Here is a 27,290-nt window from a genome sequence, read left to right on the forward strand (position 1 = left end):
GCACGTTAAACCTGTAACTTGGCCTGCCAAAGGCCTTCACAGCTCAGGGAAACCTGAAACCACAAACATATCCAAACAAGCATATACACCAGGATAGCTGTTTTATCCTTTACAAGTCCCATTTTTAGACCAGGCCAATAAATCATCTGGATTATGCATCAAACCCCATGAGTTAAAGACAATCAGAAATCAGAAGTGATTTTCTCTGGGTGTTCCAGCGTCAGAATCTTGCGTTCTCATTACTGCAGCCCGAGTTTGATTCCCAACAAGGGAGCTAACCCAGCAACTAAGAGTTGACTCTCAGTGCCGGTCCGGAAGGGCTTGTTGTGTTCGGAAGGGCATCTAGCGAAAAAACTGTGCCAAATCTAATATGCGCTACCACGTGATCCGCCGTAGAACAGGGAGCAGCCAAAAGAAGAAAAAAAAAAAAAAAATCAGAATCACAATGAATTTCACAATGGAATCACAATGGAATCCTGGGAATTTCAGTCATACTAATGAGAAAAACAGACAACTTCTCTCTCACTCAGACCTGTTTGAGGGCATGGTCGCTCAGTTTGTCCTGATTTCCCACATGCACTTTCTGCAGCAGTGGGCAGTGCCAGGCCACAGCACAGAGAGACGCATCACTGAGCTGCTTGCAGCGGTAAGCTGTGTATTTCAGCAAACCAGGACACTGAGAGGCTAGAGTGCATACACCGTAGTCCTCAACGTTTCGGCAGTCTGAGATGTTCAGTTCCGTCACATTTTGTTTCCAAGATGCAATCTTCACGAGTAGGTCATCTCTCACCTGCAAATCACATAAAACATTTACTCTTACAAAACAAGTAAAAAAGTCTTTTTCTCAGAGCAGTTACAGTAATTAGAGCAATTAGTAATTACAATTTCCTAAAGAAGGTTTTACATAAATTTAATAGATAACAATTTACAATATTCAGGTTACCTTATTTAGAGAAATATAGAAAAATTGTTCAATTCAAACAAATGTTCAAACACTAACTTGTCTCAGGCCGCTGAGATCAATTTGCTTCCAGAATTGGAAGTCTAAGCAGAGGTCACGCCAATACTTGCAGACCAGGGAGGCACTAAGACAACGCTCCTTCACTGACAAGTGAGAGAAAACCTAAAATAGAAAAGATTTTAAGACAATTAAACTATTGGTTCCACAAGACAGAGCAGGAAGTCCATAAAGTAGACATTCAGTGCTATCCCTGCTTTAATAAACTCAATAAACATGGGAATTACATGCAAGTGGAAATCATATCAAAATGCTGATCTATATTCCTCCAAGAGAGGGACTACCATACAACAATTTATATACAACAACTGACAAATCATAAACTAGGCACCTTGCCACTGTTTTTTGTTTTTTTTTTTTGCTTGATGATCTTTATTAAGTAGTTCAGTTATGGTAAAAGTACAAAATACCATAATGATGTGGAATGGCTAGAAATTAGAGACTATGTGTTTGAATATGCAAAAGCTACAACAGGTTTGTTAAGTGGCATGAAGTTTGCTTTTTTGTTTTAAGATTTGCATAAATTAGGTTTGACACTATATCAACAAATCAACTTAAATCAAGTAGTAAACTGATCTCCGGTTCCCAAAACTGATCCTGGAGTATGCCTTGTCCTGTGCATGTTAGTTTACTTAAGTATCACACATTAGGGATGCACTGATATGGCTATAAACATTTGCATTAGCCTATTGCTTAGAAAATGCAAACAAATGAACGAGAAAAATGATGCTGCCAATGACGCATTATGTGGAAGTGTGTGATGGACTCTTTATTTCCACTTCTGCCTGCTCACAAATAATTCCTGAATAATCCTGCACACTCTTGCAGCTATTAGTTTTGTTTTCACTGCTCACAATACTTTCTAGCAGAATATAAACCTATTAGTAAATAATTACTCTGAGCAAAATAAGGATTTCCTGCGAGCTTTGTATTATAAATATGACTTTTTGTTGGTGGGTCCCACAATTCATTCACAATTCTAGTCTCAAATCACACCTAGGTTTGGACATAGCAAAACATCTCCTATGTGGATGTCTTTAGATAATTTAATAAGTTGTATGCTTTCACAATGAAACATCTTTATAATACATTTTTATGTGATAAAATTGATAAATCGTCTTAAACTTTGGTCTGAAAGAATAGAAAAGGTTTATTAAAAAGAACATAGGACATTGTTATTACTCAAATTATTACTTATCGCTATTAATTATTAGCACTTTACTCCTGGCCAAATCTATCAGCAATTTTTACAAACTAGGCCTATACATATCTGGAAAGATTACACCATATTTCACCTTCTATAAAGTGACCAGTAGAAATAAATTTTAGGTGTTTACATGCCCTGTACAACCTGACAGGTCAGTAAAGATTCCTTTACATTCGGTGGAAAATGGGGATTTACAATTTCCCACACTACGACACAGAATGCTGTTTTCTATCATGTCCCACTGACACCAAAACAAGTTTAAAACATGGAATAATAAAAAAACGCAGACAAACTTTCAATGGACTGGTCAGAGAGGCAGTGTGTCTGGGTGTTTTATGCTGTTGATTTTCTAGCACAGCTGTAACTTACAACTTTTAATGGTTATGTGACCCACTAATGATCATCACAATTCGCACAGGCATAAGACTTACAACAAGCATTTATTATAAAGGTCAAAACAATTAGTTTAAATTTAAAAACTGGGAACACAATTATATAATTTCCTGTGAAAGTCTCAAAAGGTGCTCACATGAACCACTACAGTGTATGACCTGTGCTTAAAAACATCTTTCAAATTTCAGTTGTCATCAGTCAAATTGGGAAGGCAGATTAACCCTGCTGACCCAAATGTACAGACCTTGAGTAGTATGGACGAGGGTAGGTGGTTGATTCGGGAAGTGTCCGTGATCTCAACACTCTTTCCATCCTCTGCTGCACTACTAAGGGTGAGAAGGCAAGAGGAGGAAGAGGAAGAGGAGACATCTGGAGACTTGTCATTGCTTAGGTTATGCTCTGAGTCCACCTGAAGCCCCACTACTGAGCTCTCTTGCTCCTCTGAAAAGGACGACGAGGAGGAAGGCAGTGGGCACAGCTGGGGCAGTAGGGACTGGCTGACATTCTTCTCATCCTCTTCACTCTCTGTTGTCTCCTGGGAAGTGCAGCGTGGCTGCTTGCATGGAGCCAATGGCTGTGGATCGCCACTCTTGCGCTTACACACCATCTCTGAATAATCGGTGCAGAAGAGCGCTGGTGGTCCAATGAGCCTGGCTGGCACTGAGGAGAGCAGGCTCCGGCCCTGGCACTCCCACACTGCCAACTCCGCAGGCGACAGGAGGAATTTGGCACAGTCCTCAGCCGAGCTCAACTTGGCCAGTCTGGAGTCTGAATGACAGTCAGGTTCGAAGGCGTCACTGCTGCTGCTGCCACGGATGAAGAAGCAGAGCATGCACGGGCCCCGAAAAAAGCAGCTCCTCCTTTTCTTCTTCTTGCGCAGCGTCTGCGATCTCTTCTTCAAGCAAAGGCCATTTATTGAGAGAAGATGGCCCATATAGATGACTCACACTGGCTCTGGGAAATGTGATGAGTAACACAAGAGAGGCATAACTGACATTGCAAAGCAAAAAAAAAATGAAAAAGACGAATGATTTACTCACAGCATAAAAATGAAAATTAAGTGTATACATACAGTCACAAGACAGTAAAAGAACTATCGGTATAATAGGATGTGTAATAGGGTTCACAGGTCATACTGAATACATTATTTTTCCAACCCACTTTGAGAGTTGATGCGTCTTGACAAAAATATATCTACGGTGCATCCTCCAAGTCAGTAAATTAATAACACTGCTAAATAGTGCCATAGCCGTAGGAAGGAGGGATCATGTTATTTATCTTTAACAACACACCAATCATGTTCTTCTCAAAACTTAGTGTTTAATGACAAAACATAACAGCTTAATTACAGAAGGAAAGTCCATCTTTTTAAATAACGTGAATAATAAAGATTGTGAAAAGTATTTAACAATAAAAGGTGTTCAGGTGGAACAGATCACATCACTGAACCTGGAGAACAGATTAAATGACATTTGAGGTTAACAGTTGTATTATCAGTTTGCATAATGAACTATCCAGTTGTTTGGTAAAATAAACAAAAGTTGCCTAAATACTATCCGTTATCTGTAACCCCAGGAGTCTCCAGCTCAGTGTTTACACAGGTGTGACAGTTTGTACTTGTTCCTGACTTTGTAAAACTCGCTCATGTTGTTGTAGTAGCACAGCGAGCTAATGTTACAACTGTGAAAGCCCAGACGTTGCTATGATAAGATTGTGAGCTAGTTTGTTAGCAAATATCGATGAGAAAACAAACAGAAGTGTTTCCTCACCAGCAGCTGCTGCGGGTCGGAGCTCCGTCCCGCTCGCTCATAATCCGCGTTCACGGCACAAACAAACAAACAAAGACTATTTCATTAAAACGCTAGTAGTGGTGTTGATAACATATAGCTGCTTTAACGGTGTGTCAACTCGCTACTTCGGGCTGAAATCCTAATTACTCCGAGTGCTCTTGTAGTGCACTAAAGGGGATGCAAACAGCCTACATAATTCCCTACATAATAGTGTACTAGCGAAGGGATCATGAAGGCTGTTGACATTCTGAATCATTCTTCTATGCAGTTTGGAAACACTTCCGGTATCGACACTACAAAGGAAGTCCCGCCTCACCCGACTAAAGTTAATCCGTAGAGTAAAATTGCGATTAGTTGAGCGAGCTGACTGTATTATCTCATTGGCCAATAAACTGCGACAGGACCTTTTTGTTGTTGTTGTTGTTGTTGTTGTTGATGATGATGTTTTTTGTGAAGTGCAAGTACAGTAACTGTAAAAATGTGACGTGGTAAAACTGTTGGTTTAGAACAGTAAGTTTTGTAAACGTACTTACTCGACATTTTATTTTGAAAATGTTTGATTACTGTAGTGTACTGGCGGAGAACCGTGAGCTGGTCTGATGTGTGCATATTTAAGTACATTGTGAATACATAGATCATTTGGAGAAGAGAACATTATTAACTCGTATTTTAATATAGAAAGCGATTTTTCGCTCTAGTCTCGCCCAGGATGGGATCCTTTCCTGAAGAAAACACCAATAATAGAAGGGGATTGACGCTGGGCTCTGGGAAACTTCACACAGATGGAGAAATGGCTACTAGTTCTCCAATAACGCAACAAATCTGCAGCTCTTTACCTCCGACATCTTCACCCACATCTCCCATTCCCAGTCCCATTCTCAGTCCTATTCCCATTCCCGAGGTAGAGGATTGTCTCATCTATGACCGACACGGTGTTGGCATAACATTTAAGAGCTTATATCAAAACCACAAAGCTATCATTATTTTTGTGAGGGTAAGATAACCATTCTTTTGTTTACTTTCTTTCTGTTTATTAACATTTCTCAAGTCTTTTTTTTTATTTGTGAGTAAGCATTAGAGTACACATGATGCCATTGTTTTTCGGTTTCTTTTTTCCCTACTCCATGACGCCTTCAGCCATACTGAGAGGTTGATTAGCTCTATAGAGAAAGTAATCAGCTGGAATATGCAGTGATGGTTTGTGAAACCAGAAGTTCCCCCGAGATCCTGTTCATCTGTCATTCTGCTTTTACACACAAGGTCTGGTAGTTGCCTCTCGTGACCTTTTCCACCTATACGTTGCATAGTCGCGGACCAAAACGCTGCTGATTTGCACCAAGAAGTCCTCAAGTCATGGGCTTTGCATCTTTTTTTCAACATGGGCAACTCACTCAAATTATTTGCATGACAGTGTTAAAAAAGTGCTAACAGGCAGCAGTTGTGAACATTATTATGTTATTATATGTTATGTTATTATAATGTTATTAACATTTTGCAGTTATTACATTGACTTGTTACAGCACAGTTCTCTCATGTGGTACATATTGGACGCTTGGAATGCTAAAATCATACAAACATCCTATTTACTTTTTATTTCAAATGACTTTTTTTTCTTCCTGGCAGACTGGCATTAAAGCCATACTCACAGTGTGACTTGCAGTAACTTCGTTGCATTCTTAAATGCAAATGCTATTTAGTTATCATGAGCTAAGTAAACTTAGTTTAAAACCATTTTTACAAATAAATAAAATAAAACAATCATCATATGTTGATTCATCAAATACTCTGTATTATCTTTGCTGCTAAGACTTTAAAGTTTAAATAAAGGTCTGTTCTTTAGCACAAGAAAACAACCTTATGGGGATAATTCTCTGTACGTTGAGAAACTTTCCCATAAACTGGTTGAAATACATTCTGGTTCTTGGGTTTTTCTTGATGACCATACTATAACAATCATAAGCTTTCATAATTTACTATAATTTACCGCAGGAGGCTATTCTAAATCATATTTATTGGATATAATGTAAAATTCAATAATTTTAGAAAATAAGTGATGGACAAAAAGAACTTTTTTGTCCATGGCAAAATTTAGACCATAGTGTAGGTACAGTACATGTAGTTTCAAGGTCAAGAGCTTCAGTTAATATTCATATTAGGCTGTGGCAAACTGCTGATATCCTGGGATTTTCATATAAAACACTTTCAAGCATTTACAGAGGTTGGTTAAAAAAAGAACACTGATTGAGCAACAATTCTGTGGGTGGAAAAACCTTTGGTGATAAGAAAGGTCTGAGGTAAGGATTGGTTTGAGCTGCCAGGAAGGATATACTTAAACTCAAACAATCACAGTTTATAACCATAGTTAGCAGAAAAGCATCTCACATGCACAAAACATTAAATCTTGAGATGAATGGGCTACACCAGCACTGCTGTCAGCCAAGAGCAGGAATAGGAGGTTATCAAGAGCACAGCCAGGTTGAATCTGGATATTAAAAAAAATAAAGTCTTCACTTCTCTAGTTTCTATGAGTATGTGCCTATAAAATACTCAAACCAGCTCATCTAGCACCAACAAATTGTCATAGTTAAATTAACTGAGTTCACACTTATCTGGTATAAGATGTGAACTTTAACTGAAGATCATGACCTGTAACTGCATGATTTTAAGACGTGATGCTTTTTCCTGTATGTTATTAAGTTTGTGTATGATGCTGTTTTTTCATTTCTGATATTTATTTTCCATTCAATAGATTATTGAATATTTAATAAAAGTAAAGTGTTTTCAATAAAATATGACTGCATACAAGCTAATGTAACAGTGTACAACATGTTGAGGTTTGTGACATTTTAAAGGAAGTACAGGAGGATTTACCAATTGCTTTGTTTTGACAGAATTTTTTATGCTACACATGTCAGGAATATGTCGAGGACCTGAGCAAAATACCACAGGAAATGTTATTGGTGAGTGCAATACATTATCAGTAAGTGACATTTTATGCACGGATTGATTTTGTAATCCTTTAAACATGTGCATGGAAAAGACATGTCTCTTTGCTGCTATAGGGTGCTAATGTCCGACTTGTTGTCATTGGGCAGTCAGGCTATTCACATATAAAGGTAAATTGCAAAAAACAGTTGAATGAGAATGTGATGTGTCTGAGTAAGTCAATACCATTACATAGTGTTCATTTTCAGTTGTTTCTTGTAGGCCTTCTGCTCACTGACAGGCTATCAGCATGAAATGTATGTTGATCCAGAGCGACATATTTATAAGAAACTTGGGATGGCACGAGGAGAGATCTATGAGGAAAAAGGTAAAAAAAAAAAAATCTCTTGTTGATTTATTTTTTGTATAACTAAGGAAAATTGGAAAGTACCATATGTATGATTACTCTAAAGAAGCCGCAGCTGTCTCTTTTTGAGTCAGGTGAGGTTAAGTACTCTAAGTTGTGATCTTTCTGAGACACTGTGACTCATCCAGGAATTTTGGGAATCACAGTCATAGCTGTCCATGGCAGAGGGTCTAAGTGGCAGTGCATATGCCATATTCCAGCACAGTCATATTCACCATTACTCTGAAAAGCAACAGTGTCAAAGACCCACCATCTAATTTTGGACAGCTCATTGGAAAACCATTGGCACAAAGAAAACTTCCCCACCAACCTTGTATTTAAGCTATCTAACTTTAGCCAGCCAAATCACTACCATTTGGCCTCAGAGATGGAGCCCAACTGACAGGTTGTAAACTCACTCTACAGGCCTGTGTGAGCAGCACACTGATAGATTACAACAGAAAACTCTGAAATTTGAATTGAATTATCTGTCCCTCACAGGTGGGAAATGAATCCAGTGGAGCAGAGTACAGTACAGTACAGTACAAAACACAAACACAAAATTTCCTTCCTCAAGTAGCTTACCAGAAATAGCAGAATTTTGAAATCCTAATCCCAGCAATTTTAGATTGTTACACCCATCTCATTGTTAGAGCATGTGTTTGAGTTTAATTTCAAGAACTGCTATTCAACTACTGTTGGCCCCTTGAGCTAATTTAATATAGTGATGAATGATTTTGGATATCTGATTGCCCTTAGCCTCTCAAAGCCCTCATGTGAAATCCAGCATGCTTGTTGGCAGCATAAAGAGTATGTGGCGTGCCATGACCAGTCCTGCCTTTGATTTTCAAGGAGATCCTCTCCAACAAGGGGGAGCATTCATCATTGGCCCAGGTGACAAACATTTTACAACATACACCATTAAACACAACAGATAACTCAAAGTGTTGTTCAGACCCAATTAGTACAAAACATTTAAAATACAATAAATGTATACAGGGGGGCACGGTGGCTTAGTGGTTAGCACGTTCGCCTCACACCTCCAGGGTTGGAGGTTCGAGTCCCGCCTCCGCCTTGTGTGTGTGGAGTTTGCATGTTCTCCCCGTGCCTCGGGGGTTTCCTCCGGGTACTCCGGTTTCCTCCCCCGGTCCAAAGACATGCATGGTAGGTTGATTGGCATCTCTGGAAAATTGTCCGTAGTGTGTGATTGCGTGAGTGAATGAGAGTGTGTGTGTGTGCCCTGCGATGGGTTGGCACTCCGTCCAGGGTGTATCCTGCCTTGATGCCCGATGACGCCTGAGATAGGCACAGGCTCCCCGTGACCCGAGGTAGTTCGGATAAGCGGTAGAAAATGAATGAATGAATGAATGAATGTATACAGTAAAATACAGTAAATACAATGTATAATAAATAACAAAGCACCATACACAAGTATATTTCAGAGCCTTGTAGTTTCAGTAGAACATTTTATATTGTACTGCCTCTGTGTATGTTATCTAAGATAATTTCGTCTTTTTTTGCAGGCCCCAGCATACATGTTGCACATTTTGACATGAATCGATTTAACCATATGCCCATCAATGATTTGCTTCGACTGGCTGGAGTGCAGGCGGTCAACTTTAACAGACACGCCAAGATTATTAACATATGAGAAATCAGACATTTCTCTTTAGATTTACACTCTGCTTTTTAACACGGTTTTAACACAGCACATCTTTGTTGGAATGTGTTCAAAAAGAAGACGTAACAGCATAAACACTGAGATTCAATGAGACTTCTTATCAAAGACTTCATAATCCGGAATAATCCGAAGCTCATACCATTTCAAAAACCTGATCCACAGACACTGTATCATGAGCTTCAAGTTAACCTCTGATGATTAAAAGTTCATAAAAATCATCACTCACTTTCAGTGACTGCTTTATACTAATCAGGTTGCAGTTGATTGTTCTGGGAAAACAATATGAGTTGTGATATATACATACATACTTTTATATACATACATATAGATAGAACGGGGCATAGAAGCCTTTATTATCGCCACATATACATTACAGCACAGTGGAATTCTTTTCTTCACATACCCCAACTGAGGAGGTTGGGGTCAGAGTGCAGGGGCAGCTATGATACAGCAGGGCAGCTTGGCCGTGCTGGGCCTTGAACCGCGATCCTCAGATCAACAACCCAGAGCCTTAACCAGTTCAGCTATCTCAGCTATCTCAGCTATCTCAACATATATGATATATTCAGTGGTGTAGTCGGGGCCATACGCACGTATACGCAGTATGCTTACTTTTTCCCCAGGGCTGTTTGCGTATAACGACTTCCCTTTAGCTGCATCGCATTTTTTAACTCGCAAAACTTCGTTGTAATTGGTTCATTTTTATTTGAATTCCGCCACCTTTCCCTGCCCCCGACAGCTGTCGTGTACCAACTTCACTGAGCGTTTACAGAGAGGAGAGTTTACTTCATCAACAGAAGCTGGTGTCATGCTAAAGCACACTTAAGTAAAGTTGGCCGCATTTTCACAGATTCGAATTTCCCGAGTCAATAACTCCTGAGCTAAAACGTCAATATCTTCACTGTAATACACTGTACTGTCACCAAATTCAGCTCACACACCACTGATGTCCTGATAGTGATACTACAACACTTATTTTGGGGAAATGTCTTTTTGTATAATTTTTATGATTTTTTTAATATGAAAATAATTCCATAACTTCACTATTATGGAAACTATATTAATAACTTAAAATATATTATAACTGTCACCAAATTCAGCTCACACATAACTGATGTCCTGATAACACTTATTTTGAGAAACCTTGCTTTTTTGATTATTTTTATTGTTTGCATTATAAACAATACACAACAATATACATTTCACTGTGATGTAAACTTCAATGTGTAAATCAGCTTTTGACAAACATATGTAATCCTGCTGCTTATATAAGAGCTATTACAGATATTGTTAAACTCTATGGTCTCTGTACTTGCTTCAGCTCAATGCACAATGCACAATACCAAGGGATATATCCACTCGGTATTTGTGCTTCTGTCATCCCAAGGCATTTTACGTGGAACCATTTTGTACAGGTTCCACACTAAATCTATAAGGGGGAAATATGTAAATTATATCTATAAAATATTTGCTTTAGGAATCCTGTAATGCACAAACATATTGAAATATTTAATTACTTTAAATTTATCCATACACTCCCTGACAAAAGTCTTGTCGCCTATCCAAGTTGTAGGAACAACAGATAATAACTTCACTTCTAGTTGATCATTGGAATCAGAAGTGGCATACACTGTATATGAAAGGCAAAAGCCTCTAGATTAAGCTTATTTTACCAAAATAAAATCTTAACATGCCTTGATTTTTTATTGTTTAAATAATTTTTTATTGTAAAGGTGGAGGCTGAAGTATGAGAAGGAGCACCATCCTGCTGAAGAATTTGCCCTCTCCTGTGGTATGTAAAGGGCAGCAAGAATGTCTTGATACCTCAGGCTGTTGATGTTGCCATCCACTCTGCAGATCTCTCGCACGACCCCATACTGAATGTAACCCCAAACCATGATTTTTCCTCCACCGAACTTGACTGTTTTCTGTGTGAATCTTGGGTCCATACGGGTTCCAATAGGTCTTCTGCAGTATTTGCGATGATTGGGATGCAGTTCAATAGATGTTTCATCAGAAAAATCAACCTTATGCCACTTTTTCACAGTCCATGTTACAATAGCTAGAAAAAATGTTTGGAACATACTGTAACTGAACAAACAATGCATAACTGAATGATAAATAGTTTTTATATAAGTGTATGAGTGCATTATGGTAGAGCATTACGTTAGCATCGCAAAGGTTGTGGGTTCGATTCCCAGAGAACACAGATACTGATAAAATGTATGTAAATCAAATGCACTGTGAGTTTCTTTGGATAAAAGTGTCTGCTAAAGGCATTAATGTTAATGTCATGTAAATGCAAACATTGACTTCTGTTTGTTGTTTTTGCTTTTCTTGTTTTGGCAGAGTGGCAGGGAACAGGGGGTTTAAGAGGTGGGCGGGGGTAGTAGTATACCACCTTTTTTAGGACTACACCACTGATGTATGTATATACAGTATATGCTGTAGTACAACACAAAGCACTTATAGACCTCAGACCATGAAAGGATTGCAGCTGGCATAAAATTAACGCATAGCTACACACTCTTAATAGTTTGTGCAGTGTACATTAAACTTATATTTAATATATATTGTATTATATATAACATAGCCATAGTGTGTGTCACACCCGACACCCGTCCACACGTCTACCAGGAGCTTTGAAGGTGTGAGACACCATTTTTGTGTTCTTAATGTAAGGGTCATGAATTCTGTGTAGAATTGTAGAATTGTAGAAGTTAGAGAATTTATTTGATCTTAGTTAAGGCGACGCGGCGCAGTTCACGACGCGATGACGTCACGACGCCGACACGACTTAGAAACTTGCTTCAGTACGCATCGGCGGTGGGAGACAGAAAAGCCCTTCTGTATAACGTGTGTGGTGTCGAAGTGTGATCCAGCCTTTATGTCAGAGCCTGAAGAATAACTGCAGCGAAACAAAGCGCGTTACTGTAATGTGAGAGACGAGCTTGTGGAAGTGAAGCATGAAGCGGAAGCGACAGAGACGAGCTGAAGCGAGGAAAAGACACTGCGCTGTAAACAGTCCAGCGGACAAGCCCACGGCTCACATTTACATCGAGATCACTGGTAAATAAACACCTTTAGGGGATGATTTTGCTGCTGGTTGAACAAGAAACCGCCATCTGAAGGCCTTCTGTTTATAGACAGACTCGTAGATACGTAGTTCCTATAAACATGACACAAAGAGCCTGAGTATAAACTTTAGTCATGATATTACATGACTGACTGTGTGCAATTCAGTTCAGATACAATGCTGTCTAAGGGATTCGTTGTTGTGACACTTTGATGGCTTTTATTTCTATGCAGCTGCTGTGTGTAAAACTATCAGTGAAAAAGCCTAAATGCAATGCAATGCTTTGATTTTAATCTTATTATTATTATTATTTTATTATTATTAACCGTGTTACAATAACAGCTCGCGCTCTGTTGTTCAATATAAATCACAGTGTTTGAGACGTAATTAGTTTGAGGATCAAAGCTTTGAGTCCAGCGCGGTTCTATTGGCTGTCTGAAGCTCTTCTCCTTGGCAACGTTGCTTGGGCAGCGGTCCAATTAGAAGAGCTTCTGCCCCCCTGCGCTTAACTTTAAAATTGTGTTGGGCGGGGCTTAGGATGATTGACGTGTCATTTACACGGCTCCGCCAATAGAGTTTGAACGAAGAGGGTTAAAGTCGACCAAAGCGTATAGTTAAAGAACGGGCGAGATTTAAATCTTGTTCCTGTTATATCACTAAACTGAGCTCTCTGTCGCTAATGTTTACAATGTTTAAGCAAAAGTTAAGCACAGCGGTTTAGTTTTATATGTAAATTTTAACTTCTTGTTTTATTGTGGACATTGAACCGAACGATCAAAAAAATACTTTAGACAAACCAAAATTAACTTAAAAAAGTTTTACTGCGCTTTGAGAATCAGCATGTCTACAGAAAACAGCGACCCTTCCAACAGCATTGAAATAATCAAAGGTAAGTTTTATTGTCGTGTATTTAAGGAGTATTTTCTTTGTCCGGTTGGTACTCGGATCTCCGTCTAACAGCTACTTCCGGGACGCACGTTCAAATCTGCAGCAGGCACGTGCCGTGTTTGTTTGTTCAGATTATACACAGATCAGATTATATGGGTTTAATCTACAGCCTGGAGAATGAGAAATTACACAACGTGTTCCTGTTATTGCAGATCAGCTCTATTTCGCTGTCCTCAGTCAGAAGATCAGGAGCACTCCTGAAAGACACTGTTTCTGCATAGATGAAGAATTGTCCTATGAGAAGTAAGTGTGTGTTGTGATTACAGTAGCACTTGTTCATGATCATGCTGAATATCATTAGGTGTAAGATAAAATGTACCTTTTATTCGTCCCACTGTGGGGAAATTTCTTTGTTGTTACAGCAACAAAGAAAGAAAAGTGCAAATTTAAAGTAGAAACATATTATACAGTAGTGTATAAATAGAAAAAAGGAGCAAACAATACAGATGTTACAATTTCAAGCAAATTGCACTACATAATATTGCAGTTTTTTTTTTTAAACTGCAATATTATGTAGTGCAATTTGCTTGAAATTGTAACAAGGTGTTATTGCATAATAGTCATAGTGGTGTGCATTATGGTGAGAGGTTTACTGGGATCAGCTCTGATTATGCTGTCTAATAGCAGCATGGAGAAAAGACCTTCAGACATTTAGGATGCAACAGTCTGTCACTGAAGGAGTTGCTCAAAGATGAAACTGTTACGTACAGGGTGTGAGAGTCATTCTTCATCAATGATGATGGCTTAGCTACCGTCCTCCTTTCTCCCACCTCCTGTACAATGTCCTGGGGAATCCCCAGGACTGAGCTGGCCTTCTCTATCAGCTTGTCTAATCTCTTCCTGTATGCAGTCCACTCCACAGACCACTCCATAGAAGATGGCTGAGGCCACCAAAGAGTCAATAGTGTTCAATAGTGCTCCTCACACTCCAAAAGACCTATAACGTGTGTGGTTATAACAGCATTAGTAATAAAGTTCCAGTTATCCTGTTTTCCCATGTTTCTGTTTGTCAGTAGGTATATAATGTTTTAATACCTTTCTTTATGTAAACAGCTTTTATGCAGACTTTGGTCCCCTCAACCTGGCTATGTTTTATCGTTTCTGTTGCAAACTCACCAAGAAGCTCAAGGTAATGGAGTTTTTATCACTTTAGTATAAGAAGAGTCTCAACTTTTGTTTTTGTATTCCATCAAATTGAAATTACTGTAATTATATATGCTTCACATGGTGTTAAATGTGTTGTTGTAAATTTAATTTTCTCCTACTGCAGTCTTTGGCACATTCCAGAAAGACGATTGTGTTCTATACCTGTGGGGACAAAAAAAAACAAGCAAATGCTGCTTATTTAATAGGATCGTATGCTGTGAGTATTTAATTGAAGCCTATTCATGTGTTGGGTATACATAGAGGCAACTTGTGCATTTGGAGGAAACTTATCCAATGATGTACATGCAGTTGGTTTAATTCTCTGGAATTGGTTTGTTCTCTACTTTTAGTCATTAGCTGATCAATTGTCTTACTCTAGTTGAAAGACTGCAAAGAAAACTATGATGGCATTAGAGGAAATAATTTTTCTTTGCTGTCTTTTGCTCCTTCTGAGTGATGGTGCTACCCTTAATCTTCTGGATTATGATAAAATGGAGAAGCCTATAATGGCTTCAATTTTGAGAACACTTTTGCTTTAAAAGAAGAATGTGTAAAATAATCTCAAAAACAAATGTGAGAGGATGTTTTGTTTTTGTCCCCTGAAGGTGATGCATCTCCAGAAAACACCAGAGGAAACTTATAGTCTTCTAGTCTCCAGAAATGCCACATATCTTCCTTTCCGGTAAATGCTATTTAAGATAAATCTCATTCTTCTGCGACATACTACAGGTCTATGATGAATACAGAGGTTCTTTTCTCTTACAGAGATGCTTCATTTGGAATTTGCATGTACAACCTGAATATCCTTGATTGTTTACATGCAGTGCACAAGGTAAACCAGAGTCTTAATACACTTGAAATTTATGCACATTACTATACATGGGGTTCATGTTTGTTTTTTGTGTTAGGCTCTGCAGTTTGGCTGGCTTGATTTCTCCAACTTTGATGTGGAGGAATATGAGCATTATGAGGTGCTTCTTTGATGTCCTTCTCTGATTGTATTGAAAGTGTGTGAAAAGTGCCTTCAGCAATTCTTTAAACTGTGTGTATATATAGTTAATTGCAGCTTTGTTCCACAGAGAGCTGAAAACGGAGACTTCAACTGGATTATTCCAGGAAAGTTTTTGGCTTTTAGTGGTCCACATCCAAAGAGCAAAATTGAGAATGGTAATTTAAGGGGGTTTTATTATATAGCGTATAATAGTTGGTGGCTTTTATGTATTCGCTGCAGGTTGTAAAATGTTGGTTTACCGCTTTCCCCCAGGTTATCCTCTTCATGCTCCCGAAGCCTACTTCCCATATTTCAGGAAGCACAACATCACCACAGTCATACGACTGAACAAAAAAATGTATGATGCCAAGCGGTTCACAGATATGGGATTCGATCACTATGACCTGTTCTTTGTTGATGGGAGCACACCTAATGATGCCATAGTTGCCAAGTTCATAAATATTTGTGAAAATGCTGATGGTGCCATAGCTGTTCACTGTAAAGGTAAAATGCACACATTTTGGCTAATATTTAGTTTAAGGTGTCCAATATTATGATTAAGTGTAACTGCAGATTTTAAATATTTTAACTACTACACTCAGGGCTCATCAACTGGTAAACCATGGTCAGGATTCAACCCTAGCAAAGAAGTTTTGCTCAGCTCTGTATTTCAAAATACTGTAACAGAATTTATAGATTTAGGGGAAACTGGCTGTAATCTAGTGAGTCCAGTAGTTAAACAAGAACAGCTTCTGTAGCAGATAAACCTCATGTGCTTTCATGTAAATTTAGTTGAATGTGCACATCAGGAAATAAGCCTTTTTTTTCTTTTTCTTTTACAGTATTTCTCTCTCTCTCTCTAGATATAGATAGATGGATAAATAATTTTTTTTTTAGTTTTTAAAATTGTATTTACTCTTCTGATTACTAAACTGATGTCATGCCTTGTTTAAAGAAATAATAATGGGTGAGAAACCACATTTTAAGATGATTGGACAGAGACATGTGTATTTATTCTCCACTTTAAGATCAAAACAGATTTCTCATATGTTCATAATCTATGGTGCAGTCAGAATTGGTTATGTAGCAGACCCACGTCAAATTGAAGTGATCCTGTCTCTGATTAAACATTTAAAGGTGACCTCTTGCCAGTCCTAATATTTACCTGTTTTAAAATTTTCTAACCGAATATGTTTGCAGGATTGTCACAATTTGTAGTTAAATATACCTGCTATTGACACATCTTACTTGTGGTGTATGCTTGTGGTTTGTTGATCAGCTAATCATTTTAAGAATGTAAAGTTGTTATATCATTTAGATAAATGATCTGATTGTGTGGTTTTCAGCTGGCCTGGGTCGCACTGGAACTCTAATAGCCTGCTACCTAATGAAACACTTTAGACTGACTGCAGCCGAGGCCATCGCCTGGATCAGAATCTGCCGGCCCGGCTCAGTGATCGGACCTCAGCAGAACTTTGTTGAGGAGTGAGTAAAGCTTTGGTCCAAGGCAGTGCAAAAAAAAACATTCCTTTTTCACCCTGCACATACAAAGTATATTATATAGACAGCCATTGAAAATTGTCAGATTGCACGTCTGCTGTATGTTAAGAGCACCTTTCATTATTATATTTTCTCTCGCTGTTACTGCAAACATTACCAAGTGCTGTGTGTTGCGCTGTGTACGAGGTGTGTGTATATATATGTTTTGTGTGCATGTATGTGTGATTTTTTATATATATATATATATATATATATATATATATATATATATATATATATATATATATATATATATATATATAATATAAAAAATAATTTTTTTATATTCTGTGCCATGATCCAACAGTCAGCAGTCCAGTCTCTGGGTGGAGGGTGATCTGTATCGGCAGGAGCAATGTGAACAGGAAAATGGTGTAAACAAAACAGCCATTACAGGAATTTTGTCAGGAGTAGATGACATTTCCATCAATGGGAAAAATAAGAACAGTGCAGCAAGAAAAGCTGATATGGTGAGTAGGAGGTGAAATATTTTACATGAAATGAAAAAAATGAGTAAGTAAAAACTCAAGTAAATGGGAGTTTTTCAGATCTGCAACTTATAGAACCTGTACAAATCCACTTCAATATCTCCAGTCATTTTAAGATCTGAGATTCAGATAACAAATATTAGATAAACTCTTGGAGCATAGGTGAAAATGCTTGTTACTGTAAATAAAAAAAAAATCTGTTTGTAGTTTTCATTATTATATGGCATTTGATTTATTTATTTATTTAAACTTCCTCAGTATAATGACGGAGAAGAGGAGCACAACGGCCTCACTCAGGGTGACAAACTGAGGGCGCTGAAGAGCAAACGGCAGTCCAGAGCATCCACAGGTTCTTTATCGTAAGTATTTCCATCTTATTTGACTATGTGCTCTTTATTCCATGAGAATGTATTTTAGAATAGTGAAACAGTATAACACTATTGCCCAAATTGCATATTTAGATTTGGTACACACTATAATTTTGCATGGATTTGCACAAGGTCAAAAAAGTCTTATCGTTCAGATCAGTGTCAAAAGTTTAAAAGTTTAAACACTTTAAAATAAAGATAAGATATTGTCATTTGTGTATGGTGGCTTTGTGATGCTGTACAGCAGGAAATGTTACTACAAACATGCTTGCACTTAGCCCAATAGAGTAACCTATCCTCATGTACTGAGCTGTTTATTGAATGTATAGGTGGGCAAAAAATTAACAAATATTTACAACTGTTACCTTCAGTGTGAAAACAATTCAAGTGAAAATCACATAGAGACATTTGGGGGAGGGTTTACAATATCCTGCTTGAATAAGAGTACATCCCTTAACTGAAAAACTGTCAAAGCACCTTGAATTTATAATACAAGAGTTTTTAGCATATCCTGATTTTTGAGTTCTTTTTTTTTTTTGTTTGTTTTTTATTCCAGTGTTCAATGCCATAAACTAAAACTTGAAAAATGCTTCAGATTATATTACAAGGAGATCTTCCGCACAATTTTAGTCATTCCACAGGTTTCAGTGTTTTAGATCAGTACACTGATTGGGCCATTCCAAAATGCTGATCACCTTCTGACAGTCTTTTGATGACTTGGATTTGTGCTTTGGATTGTTATTGTACTGCCTCAGGTATCTAACAGAAGTCCATAGGTATTGTACTACCAAATGCTGACAATACATGTCATGTTGATTTCATGCTCTAAGGATATAACATGAATATTAACTTTTTTTCCTTTTTTATATGAATAGTGTCTGCATTCATGCAGTTTAAAATGGAAGAAAACAGCAATGTGTTTATAAATAATGGAGTACAGTTCATGTTTTAAAAATACTTTGTTTATGCAATTTATTGTTGTATGTAGAGGGATGAAGTATAAGTTTAAAAGAAGTTATATTGAACATGTTTGTATGTAAAATGAGAACTGGATTGTTAAATTTGGGCCTGAAGAGCCCAGATACAGGTGCATCTCAATAAATTAGAATGTCGAGGAAAAGTTCATTTATTTCAGCAATTCGACTCAAACAGTGAAACTTGTGTATTTATATAAATTCAGTACACACAGACTGAAGTAGTTTAAGTCTTTGGGTCTTTAAATTGTGATTTTGGCTCACATTTAATAAAAACCTGCCAAGTCACTATCTCAAAAAAATTTAATACTTTATAAGACCAATAAAAAACATTTTTAGTGAATTGTTGGCCTTCTAGAAAGTATGTTCATTTACTGTATATGTACTCAGTACTTGTTGGGGATCCTTTTGTTTTAATTACTGCCTCAATTTGGCATGGCAAGGAGGTGATCAGTCTGTGGCACTGCTGAGGTGGTATGGAAGCCCAGGTTTCTTTGACAGAGGCCCTCAGCTCATCTGCATTGTTTGGTCTCTTTGCTCTACTCGTCAGCAGAAGGAAGCATGAAGTGCTCTAAAATTTCTTGGTAAACTGGGGTGCAGTGACTTTTGGATTTCAAAAAACACAATGAAGCAACAGTAGCAGATGGCGTTGCACCCAAAAACATCACAGACTGTGGAAACTTAACACTGGACTTCAAGAAGCTATGAGCTTCTCCACTCTTCCTCCAGACTCTAGGTCCTTGATTTCCACTTCTGTGGTTCAGGAGTGGCGTAACAAGAGGAATACGACAACTGTAGCCAAATTCCTTGACACGTCTGTGTGTGGTGGCTCTTGATGCCTTGACCCCAGCCAGGTTTCTCTACTTGAGTTGAATTACTCATATGAATGAACTAATGTTTATTTATTGAGATGCACAAGTATATATTTATTTCCCTACTTACTGTCTAGCATTTTTACACAAGATAAATCCTATTTGACTTGCATGGAGCTTTGGGGTGTTGTGGCTATGTTCAGTATAAATTTTCCTTTTGCATGATGGTTGGCATTAATACTGTTAATGCATGGCCTTTAAATATCTAACATTGCCTAAGACGCCTATCTTTCCCCCCCATCACTGCAGGCTGGATCAGCTCAACTATGTGTAGAGCTCAAGAGTTTTTCTACAAGCGTTTTTTTTTTTTTTTTTTTTTTTTTTGATCCTCACATGGTACTTGTTTCAAACTCTTTTTCAAATTCAGTAAAACACAACAGCCAATCATTATCAACTTTAATAGGAACACCTGTTCTGATCATTTACCCAGATATCCATCCATTCAGTAATGGGGCAGCAGCACAATACAGATTATTGATAGTCAAGAACTACCAAACTTTAGTTACCAAATTTTGATGTATGTGCAGAAGGTTCTAGGTTTTAGGTTCTACTCTTGACTTTTGTGCATGCTGAGATGCTTTTCTTCTCACATGCTTACAGAGACTGAGTTACTGTATCCATCCTGGCAGCCCAAAACAATCTGGTCATTCTCCTCTGACCTCTCATCAACAAGGTGTTTCCACCCATAGATGATTTTTTTTTCCCTGTGGAATTCCAAGTAGAGTTGTTTCTGCAAAACCATGCCATGATTGAAGTTTTCCCTGTTCTGATACAGGCAATCGGAGCTCTTGGCCTGTATCTGCATGCTTTCATGCATTGTGCTGCTGCTACAGGAATGAATGACTGAATAACTGTATAAATAAGGTCAGATGTTCCTATTAAAGTGGATGGTGAGGCAGAATATAATAAACATGGTAAAACCTGGGCTTGATTTCGTCTGCAGTGGCGGAAAGAGTACCAAAGCCTTTTGTCTGGAAGTGTATGTGTTTCTCCTTCCTTCTTATTTTGTTGTATAATTGAACTGTCCCTCCCTCGTGTTTAGATGGCTGGTAGCTATGCTGGTTTCTTCACTTTGTAGCCTTGTCCTGTGGTGGCTGTTGTTTGGCTTCCCCTCTTCCGTCTTCCATTACTGTGTAGGCAGGTCGGGATTGTAAGTGAACTGTCGTGCCTGTACCACTCTCTGGACTTGGAATGCTGTAAGTGTGTTCATGTCTCTTATGTCTCCCATGATTCCACCATTTCTGATCTTATCTTGGTTTTTTAGGAATCATCCAGCAATCTCACAGGGGCCAAGTGTCATGTTTTTAGTTTTTAGTTGTTTGTTTTGTTTTGTTAGGTGCTCTTTTTATACATTACACACAGTTTTGTGGGCAAGCCTGTTTTTTTTGCTGAAAAACCCCTAAACACCACGTTTTATGTGTTTCCATTTGAGAGTTGGTGGTGAGATGCAGGAAACTTCTACACTCTATTTCTACACAGAGACTTCAGGGATTTTCATGGCTTTGCAATGCCATCACAATACATTAACCTGATTCCCACAGTTGGCTTTGGTCCATTTGGCATTTGTGTACTGCTTCCCTCATGTAATGAAATTGTTGCTGCAGTTTAGAATAGATTTAGAATAGACAGTTGAGAATAAATCCACACCAACTTGGAGTAAAAATGTATTAAAATTAATTGGAAAACCATAAAGGAGTTAAGAAATGTAAACATTAAGTTTTTTTTTTTTTTTTTTTTTTTTTTAAATCACTATAAATAGATCAGCAACCACATATTTCCATAGTATGAGTCAATACATGGTCAAAGCACATTACATTTCACTGTTAAATTTTAGCTTATTTTTCTTCAGCAATACACTGGTAAGCTAGATGTGGTTCAAAAGGTGTGGCATTTTTGATCTACATATAAATAACCGTCAGACTCAGAGTTGTTGGTAACAGCAAAGAAGTAAAGATGGTATTTATTTTGCTGCAGCAAAAGGTGTCTTCCATACAGTGTAGAGTGCCAAGTCTACACAGTGAAGAGGCAAAGATTAGTGATTCAGCTCTCCCTTTTATACCCTAGGTGTGTGTTTGTGTAGCCTGGTATGTGTGTGCTTGTGTTTATGATTTCTCAGCCACCTCAGTAAAGTCAGATCTTATCAAGCACATGCACCCACACTCTACTAAATTTCCATCCTTTCAAAACATAGAATGTTTATGGCAGGAACATTTGTGGTAGTTCTGTTTATGGCGGGAACATGGGATTCCTGTTCTCTATCTCCCTAGTCTGACACAAAAAATTTACTATGTAAGCACATATAAACACTCATGAAATTTAAAATCCACTACAAAGGCTAACATAGTAGTGTAAAATATAAAAATATATAAATGACAATAACCGACGTTTGGCAAGTTACACTTCGTGTTTTTACTTTGTCAAAATGGATTTGATGCCTTCAAGGACTTCATTGACTGCCCCATATTTCTGTTCACTGATTTGTTTAGAGTTAAGGGATGGCATCTAATTTACACACATGCATACATTGTGTGTGTGTATACAGTGATGCCTCGAGATACAAGTTTAATTCATTCCGTGACTTTGCTCGTATCTCAAAGCAATTTTCCCCATTTAAATGAATTGAAATCCCATTAATCCTTTCCAGCTCGCAAAATTCCACTCCAGTTGTTTTGTTTGTGTTTTGAATATGAAAAATTTACAGTACCTGTATTTTATAAATGACAAATTGTATAAAAACATATAGTAATAAGAGAATGTTAAAAAAATAAACTGGTTTTACTTTACGCCGTAAAGTTTACGGAAGATGCGCACGGAGGTTGAAGGAGGAGTAAACAGGAGCAATTTTGTCTCATACGTACACTTTCGCTTTCGTTCACTTATTCGCTACTGTACACTCTTAATGCTACTTTATACTTAAATGGAACTTAACTAAACTTCACAAAAATTAACGAACTTAAATCAAGCATCGCGTTAGTTCTGGCAGGCCACGTCGTCAAGCGTGCATCAGCTGTTAATCAGCTGTCTACGGCGTGCACCAATCCGGTTACGACATCCATATTACCCAACCGTTTAAATTCCCATTCATAGAGCCGCTCTAGCTGCTGCCGCGATCTAAACTCCCTCCTCCAACCCCGACTCCTGAACCTGTGTTCGTTGTACCAGTTTACGTCATAAATCTCCACATATTTTTCTCTCCCTCTCTCTCTAATTATTTAATTATTTATTTATCAATTCATTCATTTGTTGCTTTCCAAAAACACGTAAGCGAGCATATCTAATACTATGCATGATTGGTGGTTCGGTTATACGTGGGGTTTATTCTATTTTCACTGCTCTCTCCGCTCTGTCCATGCATGCGGACGGGCACGTGGATTCTTGTCCAGAACAGAACCATACCGCCAACACTAACTGTATGCATAATCATCTAATAAATTCTCATTTGACAAAGTGGTCCTGACAGAACTGAAATTCTCTTAACATAATTAAACTTAATTGCTACAATTTCTGTTTTCTTTACATTAATTTTGCTTAATTTTCTTCATCGCTTTTCTCTTCACTTGTTTTTGCTTTTTTTGTCACTCTTTCCTCACTAACATCTGCCGGTCGTTTTAATAAAAACCTGTCCGGTCGGCATACCAGATGCGGTGTAGTCACACAAGTTTACGGTTCATTTCCGAAAATTACGGATCCGCAGATGGTCGGCACCTCGCGTAGCCCCTTTGCGACTCTCCATAGGAAATGAATGACGTCCGTTTTCTTGGCCGTCGTGTGCAGTGGAAAGGCGGCTTTAACCGAGTGAGACGCGGGAAGCTGAGGTGGGGAAACAGAGCACACGTGGTTGTTGGGGATCTTTGTTTCAGCGGCGGCTCCAAAAACAAAAAATTCGTATGTCGGAGCACTCGTATCTCGAGGCGTATGTATGTATGTATGTATGTATGTAGCACTGAATACACTGCTGACTGCTGCACATAAGCAGTATATGAATTGGTACTCATTAAAATACAAATCCTTTCATTAATTTATGTGTAGAATACAATTTGTATGAAAATGTTTCCCCCTTTTTAATTATGTTGGCTTTGTAGAAGCCAACATTCTGTTTTCCTATTTAAGCTTGGACAAAAATTTATCAAGAGAAACTCCTCCTAGGGCTTTTGAGCCACATGCACCAAACTGGGATATGTTGTAGACCCTGGTCTGATGTTTGTTGCTAATACTTTTCTAAGTGATCCGAGTACCGGTACTTCGGATACCGGGTCTCAAATTTGCCTTTTTTCCCGTAGACTCCCATTATAAACTTTGGAGGTTTATAACTTGGCAACCTTTCAAACTATCTACACCAAACTCTGCCAGCTCCTTTAGGGTGATACTCTGAACAGAGTTAAATTGGTGTACCGACTGGCCTTTCGGTTGTCCTGCAGCCCCGCCCCAAAATATGCAAAATCAAAACTTTTTACAACATGGACATGTGACATATCAAAACACTCAGCACAATGAGGGGAACTTCCTCAGGAGAATTCGGATGACGTCACATGCTCGTCTCCACTTGCCTCCAAATGTTTTGACACCCTATCTTTCTGTCCACTTGCCTCCAAAAGTAACACTGACCCTTATGTCCACTCGCCTCCAAAAAGCACCGGCCTTTGCGAATACTTGCCTCGTCAAAGCCAACATCAAAGTTTGTCGCGAGGAACTTTACAAATCTAGTTCCTATGTGATTTTTGTTTTGATTTTTACAGTGCAGTCATCTAAAGCATTAGTCATTCCTTGTATTTGTTCATGAAACATGCCTACATCTGTAGTGGTGTTGTCAACCCTGTCCCTTTTCTAGTGGATTAGGAATTCTTTAATAAATATTCCTGTCTTGTGAATAGATATATTAACACCACCCTCTGGTTTTTTCTCTTTTCTTCAGTTTTAAAACCAATTTCTTTTGCACAGAATTGCACAAACCAACTTAAGTCAGCTTCCACTCACTGGGGTAACCTGGTGGAAGAGCCCAGGTTTTTTGTTTTGTTTTTTTTGGATTCTGTTTAATCTTTTGAATCTTGTGTTTTTTCTGTATGTTTATGCAGGGTCATTCTGCAATCAAGTGCACAGAGTTGTAAATCTGTAACATCTCAAAGTCCCTCAGATAACGAGGATGCTAGAAAACGAACAAGAACCACGCTAAGCTCCAACAGAGAGAGCAGGTGGGTGTTTTTATGATAGCCCAAGTCTTTCTGTTCTACAGTATTTTGTTAATTTGACATCTTAAAACAAGCACACTTAATAGTCTGCTTCATCAGTCTCATATTGTGCAAATGATCCTTTCCCTTCCATTTCACAGCCTGTTATTACATTCCAGACTTGCACGGTCTTTAGGCAATTTGCCTGTAATGGCCAATGATAACAAGTATGAGTTGTGTGCCGTTAACTCAATGGCTACAGATAGACTGAGCAAGAAATCAAACATAAAGCACATAATCCCAATAAGCAGCGATCCTTCTATTCCTTCCTCAACTGAGTCATTTGTTCACAGCCTGAGTATCAATGTAGTAAGTCAATAACCGTAATATATGTATTACTCCCTTTTGCTGTGCTTGACTTCCTGCATGACTTTACCTGTCCTTTCAGACCTGCTTAATTTGATTTGCATTTTCCAAATGATTCCAGCTATTGCCTCTTGCAGTTAGGGGAAAAAAAATCTAGAATGTAGACCAGGCACAACTGGTTTGCATAAGCAACCTTCCAGCCAGTCCATTGTTAAGGTGGCAGCAGCATGATTTATTTATTATTAAGAAAGGCCATAGGTCCAACAGTGTTTATTGAAACTTTGGTAAAAGTTGGAACAACTGTAAATATCTAACCAGAATTCAGTGTGACCATGCAGACACTATAGGTGTCGCTCAATGCACACAAAACCAGAATAAACATACAATCATTTTACTCCACGTCTATAGTCTGTGTATATTCATAATTTTCTTTTAGATCCTGATTTAAATATAATTTGCAGCATATAGAATGTGGTATTTGAATGAATTGCTATGTAATATCATATACAAGTGTAAATGAAGAGAAGTACACCCTGCAATTAAAGAAACAAAGTCGATAGTCTCTTACAAGGCTGGTGGTGATGGGTTTTTGGTTATAAATGGATCGGTTTACAACTCAAGCATAGTCCATGTGTATAGCTGTAAAGTTGTGATGTTTGGTTCAGGATTCAAACAGTCCTGGAATTTGATTGTCTGCTTGTCGTTCGCACAGAATCCCAAGGGTTCAGCAAATTACTGTCAAGTTACGATTTATGGAAGTTTTTTTTATTATTATTATTATATATATGATTTCTCAATCTCAGTGATCTGCACAGTTAAAATTGATTATTGATAGTTAAAAATGTGTCTCTGTTTTTGCTTTAACATCCTACTTGTAACAGAACTGTGTCCAGAGGAAGGAAAAAGCTGCACTCTTTGCAATCATTGCGCTTTACAAGACTATGGTATTTCCTCTTTCAATCTTTCTCCCTGTTCTTGGCTTTCTTCTACATCTTCAGCCTTTAATCTTTTCTTAGTTAAGAAAATGTATGCCTTTCAAACTGTTAATCTGAGATTTCTCTCTTTACAGTCCTGCAGTCCCTAAAGCTAGAACACCGCTGCTGCGTTAAATGGATCATTTAGGAAAACATTAGGAAAACCTGGATTTCTCTTTTTAATTCTTTTTTTTACATTATTCCTGTATCAAAACAGCCTACTCTGATGAAAAACTTTTATTTTGCCAAGCTTCTATAATTTTATCTACAAAAGACATTTTATGTTTGAACAAAAAGTGAAATTATGGGGGAATTTGTAATTTTATGTGATTTTTATTTTCATTTTGAATTTTTTTTTTTTTTTTTTCCCCCATGAATCATGAGCCAATGTCCAGAATGTAGCCTTGTCATTAGTACAATTTCTTACTAATGTTTCTGCAGCTTGGTTGCCTCTGTGCCCTGATAAATCTGAAAGCTATAGTGAGAAACCTTCATTTAACAATCTTTGTTTCACAGTTGAATGCTGTGTATGTGTAAAAAAATATTTGATAGTTCTGAAAGACCTGTTGTACATTTATACTTGTAAATACTGTAATAACCTTTGGTTTATTCATGTTCAATTATATTTTCTATTTCTTAGAGTACCTCATGTTTTATCTCATTTATATTTTCTGTTCTATAAAGCTTGGTTTGTAAAGGATCTGTGTTTTGTCGTTGATCCATTTTAGTCCTTCAATCAGTAACCACTTTATCCTGGTCTGGGAGCACTGGACAAGAGGTGGAAATACATCCTGATGGAGATTGCAGTCTAAGAGCATTTTAGCAAAGGCACTTAACCTTCAGATGTGTTTGTGTGGTGGAAGGAATCTAGAAATGTGGAGGAACTACATGTTCACACTAACAGTAACTCAAGTTTATAAACAAGCCACAGTCCCTGGAACTGTGAGGAGACAACTATAAATC

The 27,290-nt window shown here is 37.9% G+C and overlaps 3 protein-coding genes across 5 annotated transcripts in view; 2 read left to right on the top strand and 1 right to left on the bottom strand.

The window, feature by feature from the left end:
• fbxl17 (F-box and leucine-rich repeat protein 17) overlaps positions 1-4,650 on the bottom strand; it is a 216,716-nt gene extending 212,066 nt beyond the window's left edge. The window contains exons 1-4 of the mRNA XM_060881467.1: positions 4,388-4,650; positions 2,863-3,572; positions 1,001-1,123; positions 533-790 (exon numbers count right to left, since the gene is read on the bottom strand). Of these exons, the coding sequence (XP_060737450.1) occupies positions 533-790; positions 1,001-1,123; positions 2,863-3,552 (1,071 nt within the window). The 5' untranslated portion in view covers positions 3,553-3,572; positions 4,388-4,650. The remainder of the gene's footprint in view (positions 1-532; positions 791-1,000; positions 1,124-2,862; positions 3,573-4,387) is intronic.
• Positions 4,651-4,796: 146 nt separating this feature from the next.
• On the top strand, positions 4,797-10,718 carry prxl2c (peroxiredoxin like 2C). The gene is made up of 7 exons (XM_060882174.1): positions 4,797-4,918; positions 5,107-5,402; positions 7,300-7,368; positions 7,471-7,524; positions 7,616-7,721; positions 8,499-8,633; positions 9,263-10,718. The coding sequence occupies exons 2-7, from the start codon at positions 5,118-5,120 to the stop codon at positions 9,388-9,390; spliced, it is 777 nt and encodes a 258-aa protein (XP_060738157.1). The 5' UTR covers positions 4,797-4,918; positions 5,107-5,117; the 3' UTR covers positions 9,391-10,718.
• A 1,442-nt stretch (positions 10,719-12,160) lies between these two features.
• cdc14b (cell division cycle 14B) lies at positions 12,161-27,027 on the top strand. 3 transcript variants are annotated; one of them, XM_060881377.1, is made up of 16 exons: positions 12,161-12,489; positions 13,597-13,687; positions 14,498-14,573; positions 14,715-14,807; positions 15,196-15,272; positions 15,356-15,422; positions 15,499-15,561; positions 15,670-15,757; positions 15,855-16,085; positions 16,928-17,066; positions 17,428-17,590; positions 17,867-17,967; positions 24,895-25,011; positions 25,149-25,356; positions 26,235-26,297; positions 26,423-27,027. In XM_060881377.1, exons 1-16 carry the CDS (start codon positions 12,387-12,389, stop codon positions 26,435-26,437), a joined length of 1,695 nt encoding a protein of 564 aa, XP_060737360.1. In that variant the 5' UTR covers positions 12,161-12,386; the 3' UTR covers positions 26,438-27,027. The 3 variants fall into 3 exon arrangements, 2 of the variants coding, with proteins under 2 accessions (XP_060737360.1, XP_060737358.1); XR_009649178.1 differs by lacking the exons at positions 25,149-25,356; positions 26,235-26,297 and adding an exon at positions 20,865-21,018 and having other exon boundaries at positions 12,162-12,489; XM_060881375.1 differs by lacking the exon at positions 26,235-26,297 and having other exon boundaries at positions 12,166-12,489.
• Positions 27,028-27,290: the final 263 nt, after the last annotated feature.

The sequence above is a fragment of the Tachysurus vachellii genome, chromosome 11 (assembly GCF_030014155.1).
Source record: "Tachysurus vachellii isolate PV-2020 chromosome 11, HZAU_Pvac_v1, whole genome shotgun sequence".
Lineage (NCBI taxonomy): Eukaryota > Metazoa > Chordata > Actinopteri > Siluriformes > Bagridae > Tachysurus > Tachysurus vachellii.

Excerpts from the sequence above, each read along its gene's own strand:
- cdc14b (XM_060881377.1), top strand. The coding sequence starts at position 12,387 with ATGAAGCGGAAGCGACAGAGACGAGCTGAAGCGAGGAAAAGACACTGC. Across the intron at positions 15,758-15,854 it reads AAAGAGCAAAATTGAGAATG|GTTATCCTCTTCATGCTCCC; the intron begins GTAATTTAAGGG and ends GCTTTCCCCCAG. Across the intron at positions 25,357-26,234 it reads ACAGCCTGAGTATCAATGTA|AACTGTGTCCAGAGGAAGGA; the intron begins GTAAGTCAATAA and ends TACTTGTAACAG.
- prxl2c (XM_060882174.1), top strand. The coding sequence starts at position 5,118 with ATGGGATCCTTTCCTGAAGAAAACACCAATAATAGAAGGGGATTGACG. Across the intron at positions 7,369-7,470 it reads TACCACAGGAAATGTTATTG|GGTGCTAATGTCCGACTTGT; the intron begins GTGAGTGCAATA and ends TTGCTGCTATAG. Across the intron at positions 8,634-9,262 it reads AGCATTCATCATTGGCCCAG|GCCCCAGCATACATGTTGCA; the intron begins GTGACAAACATT and ends CTTTTTTTGCAG.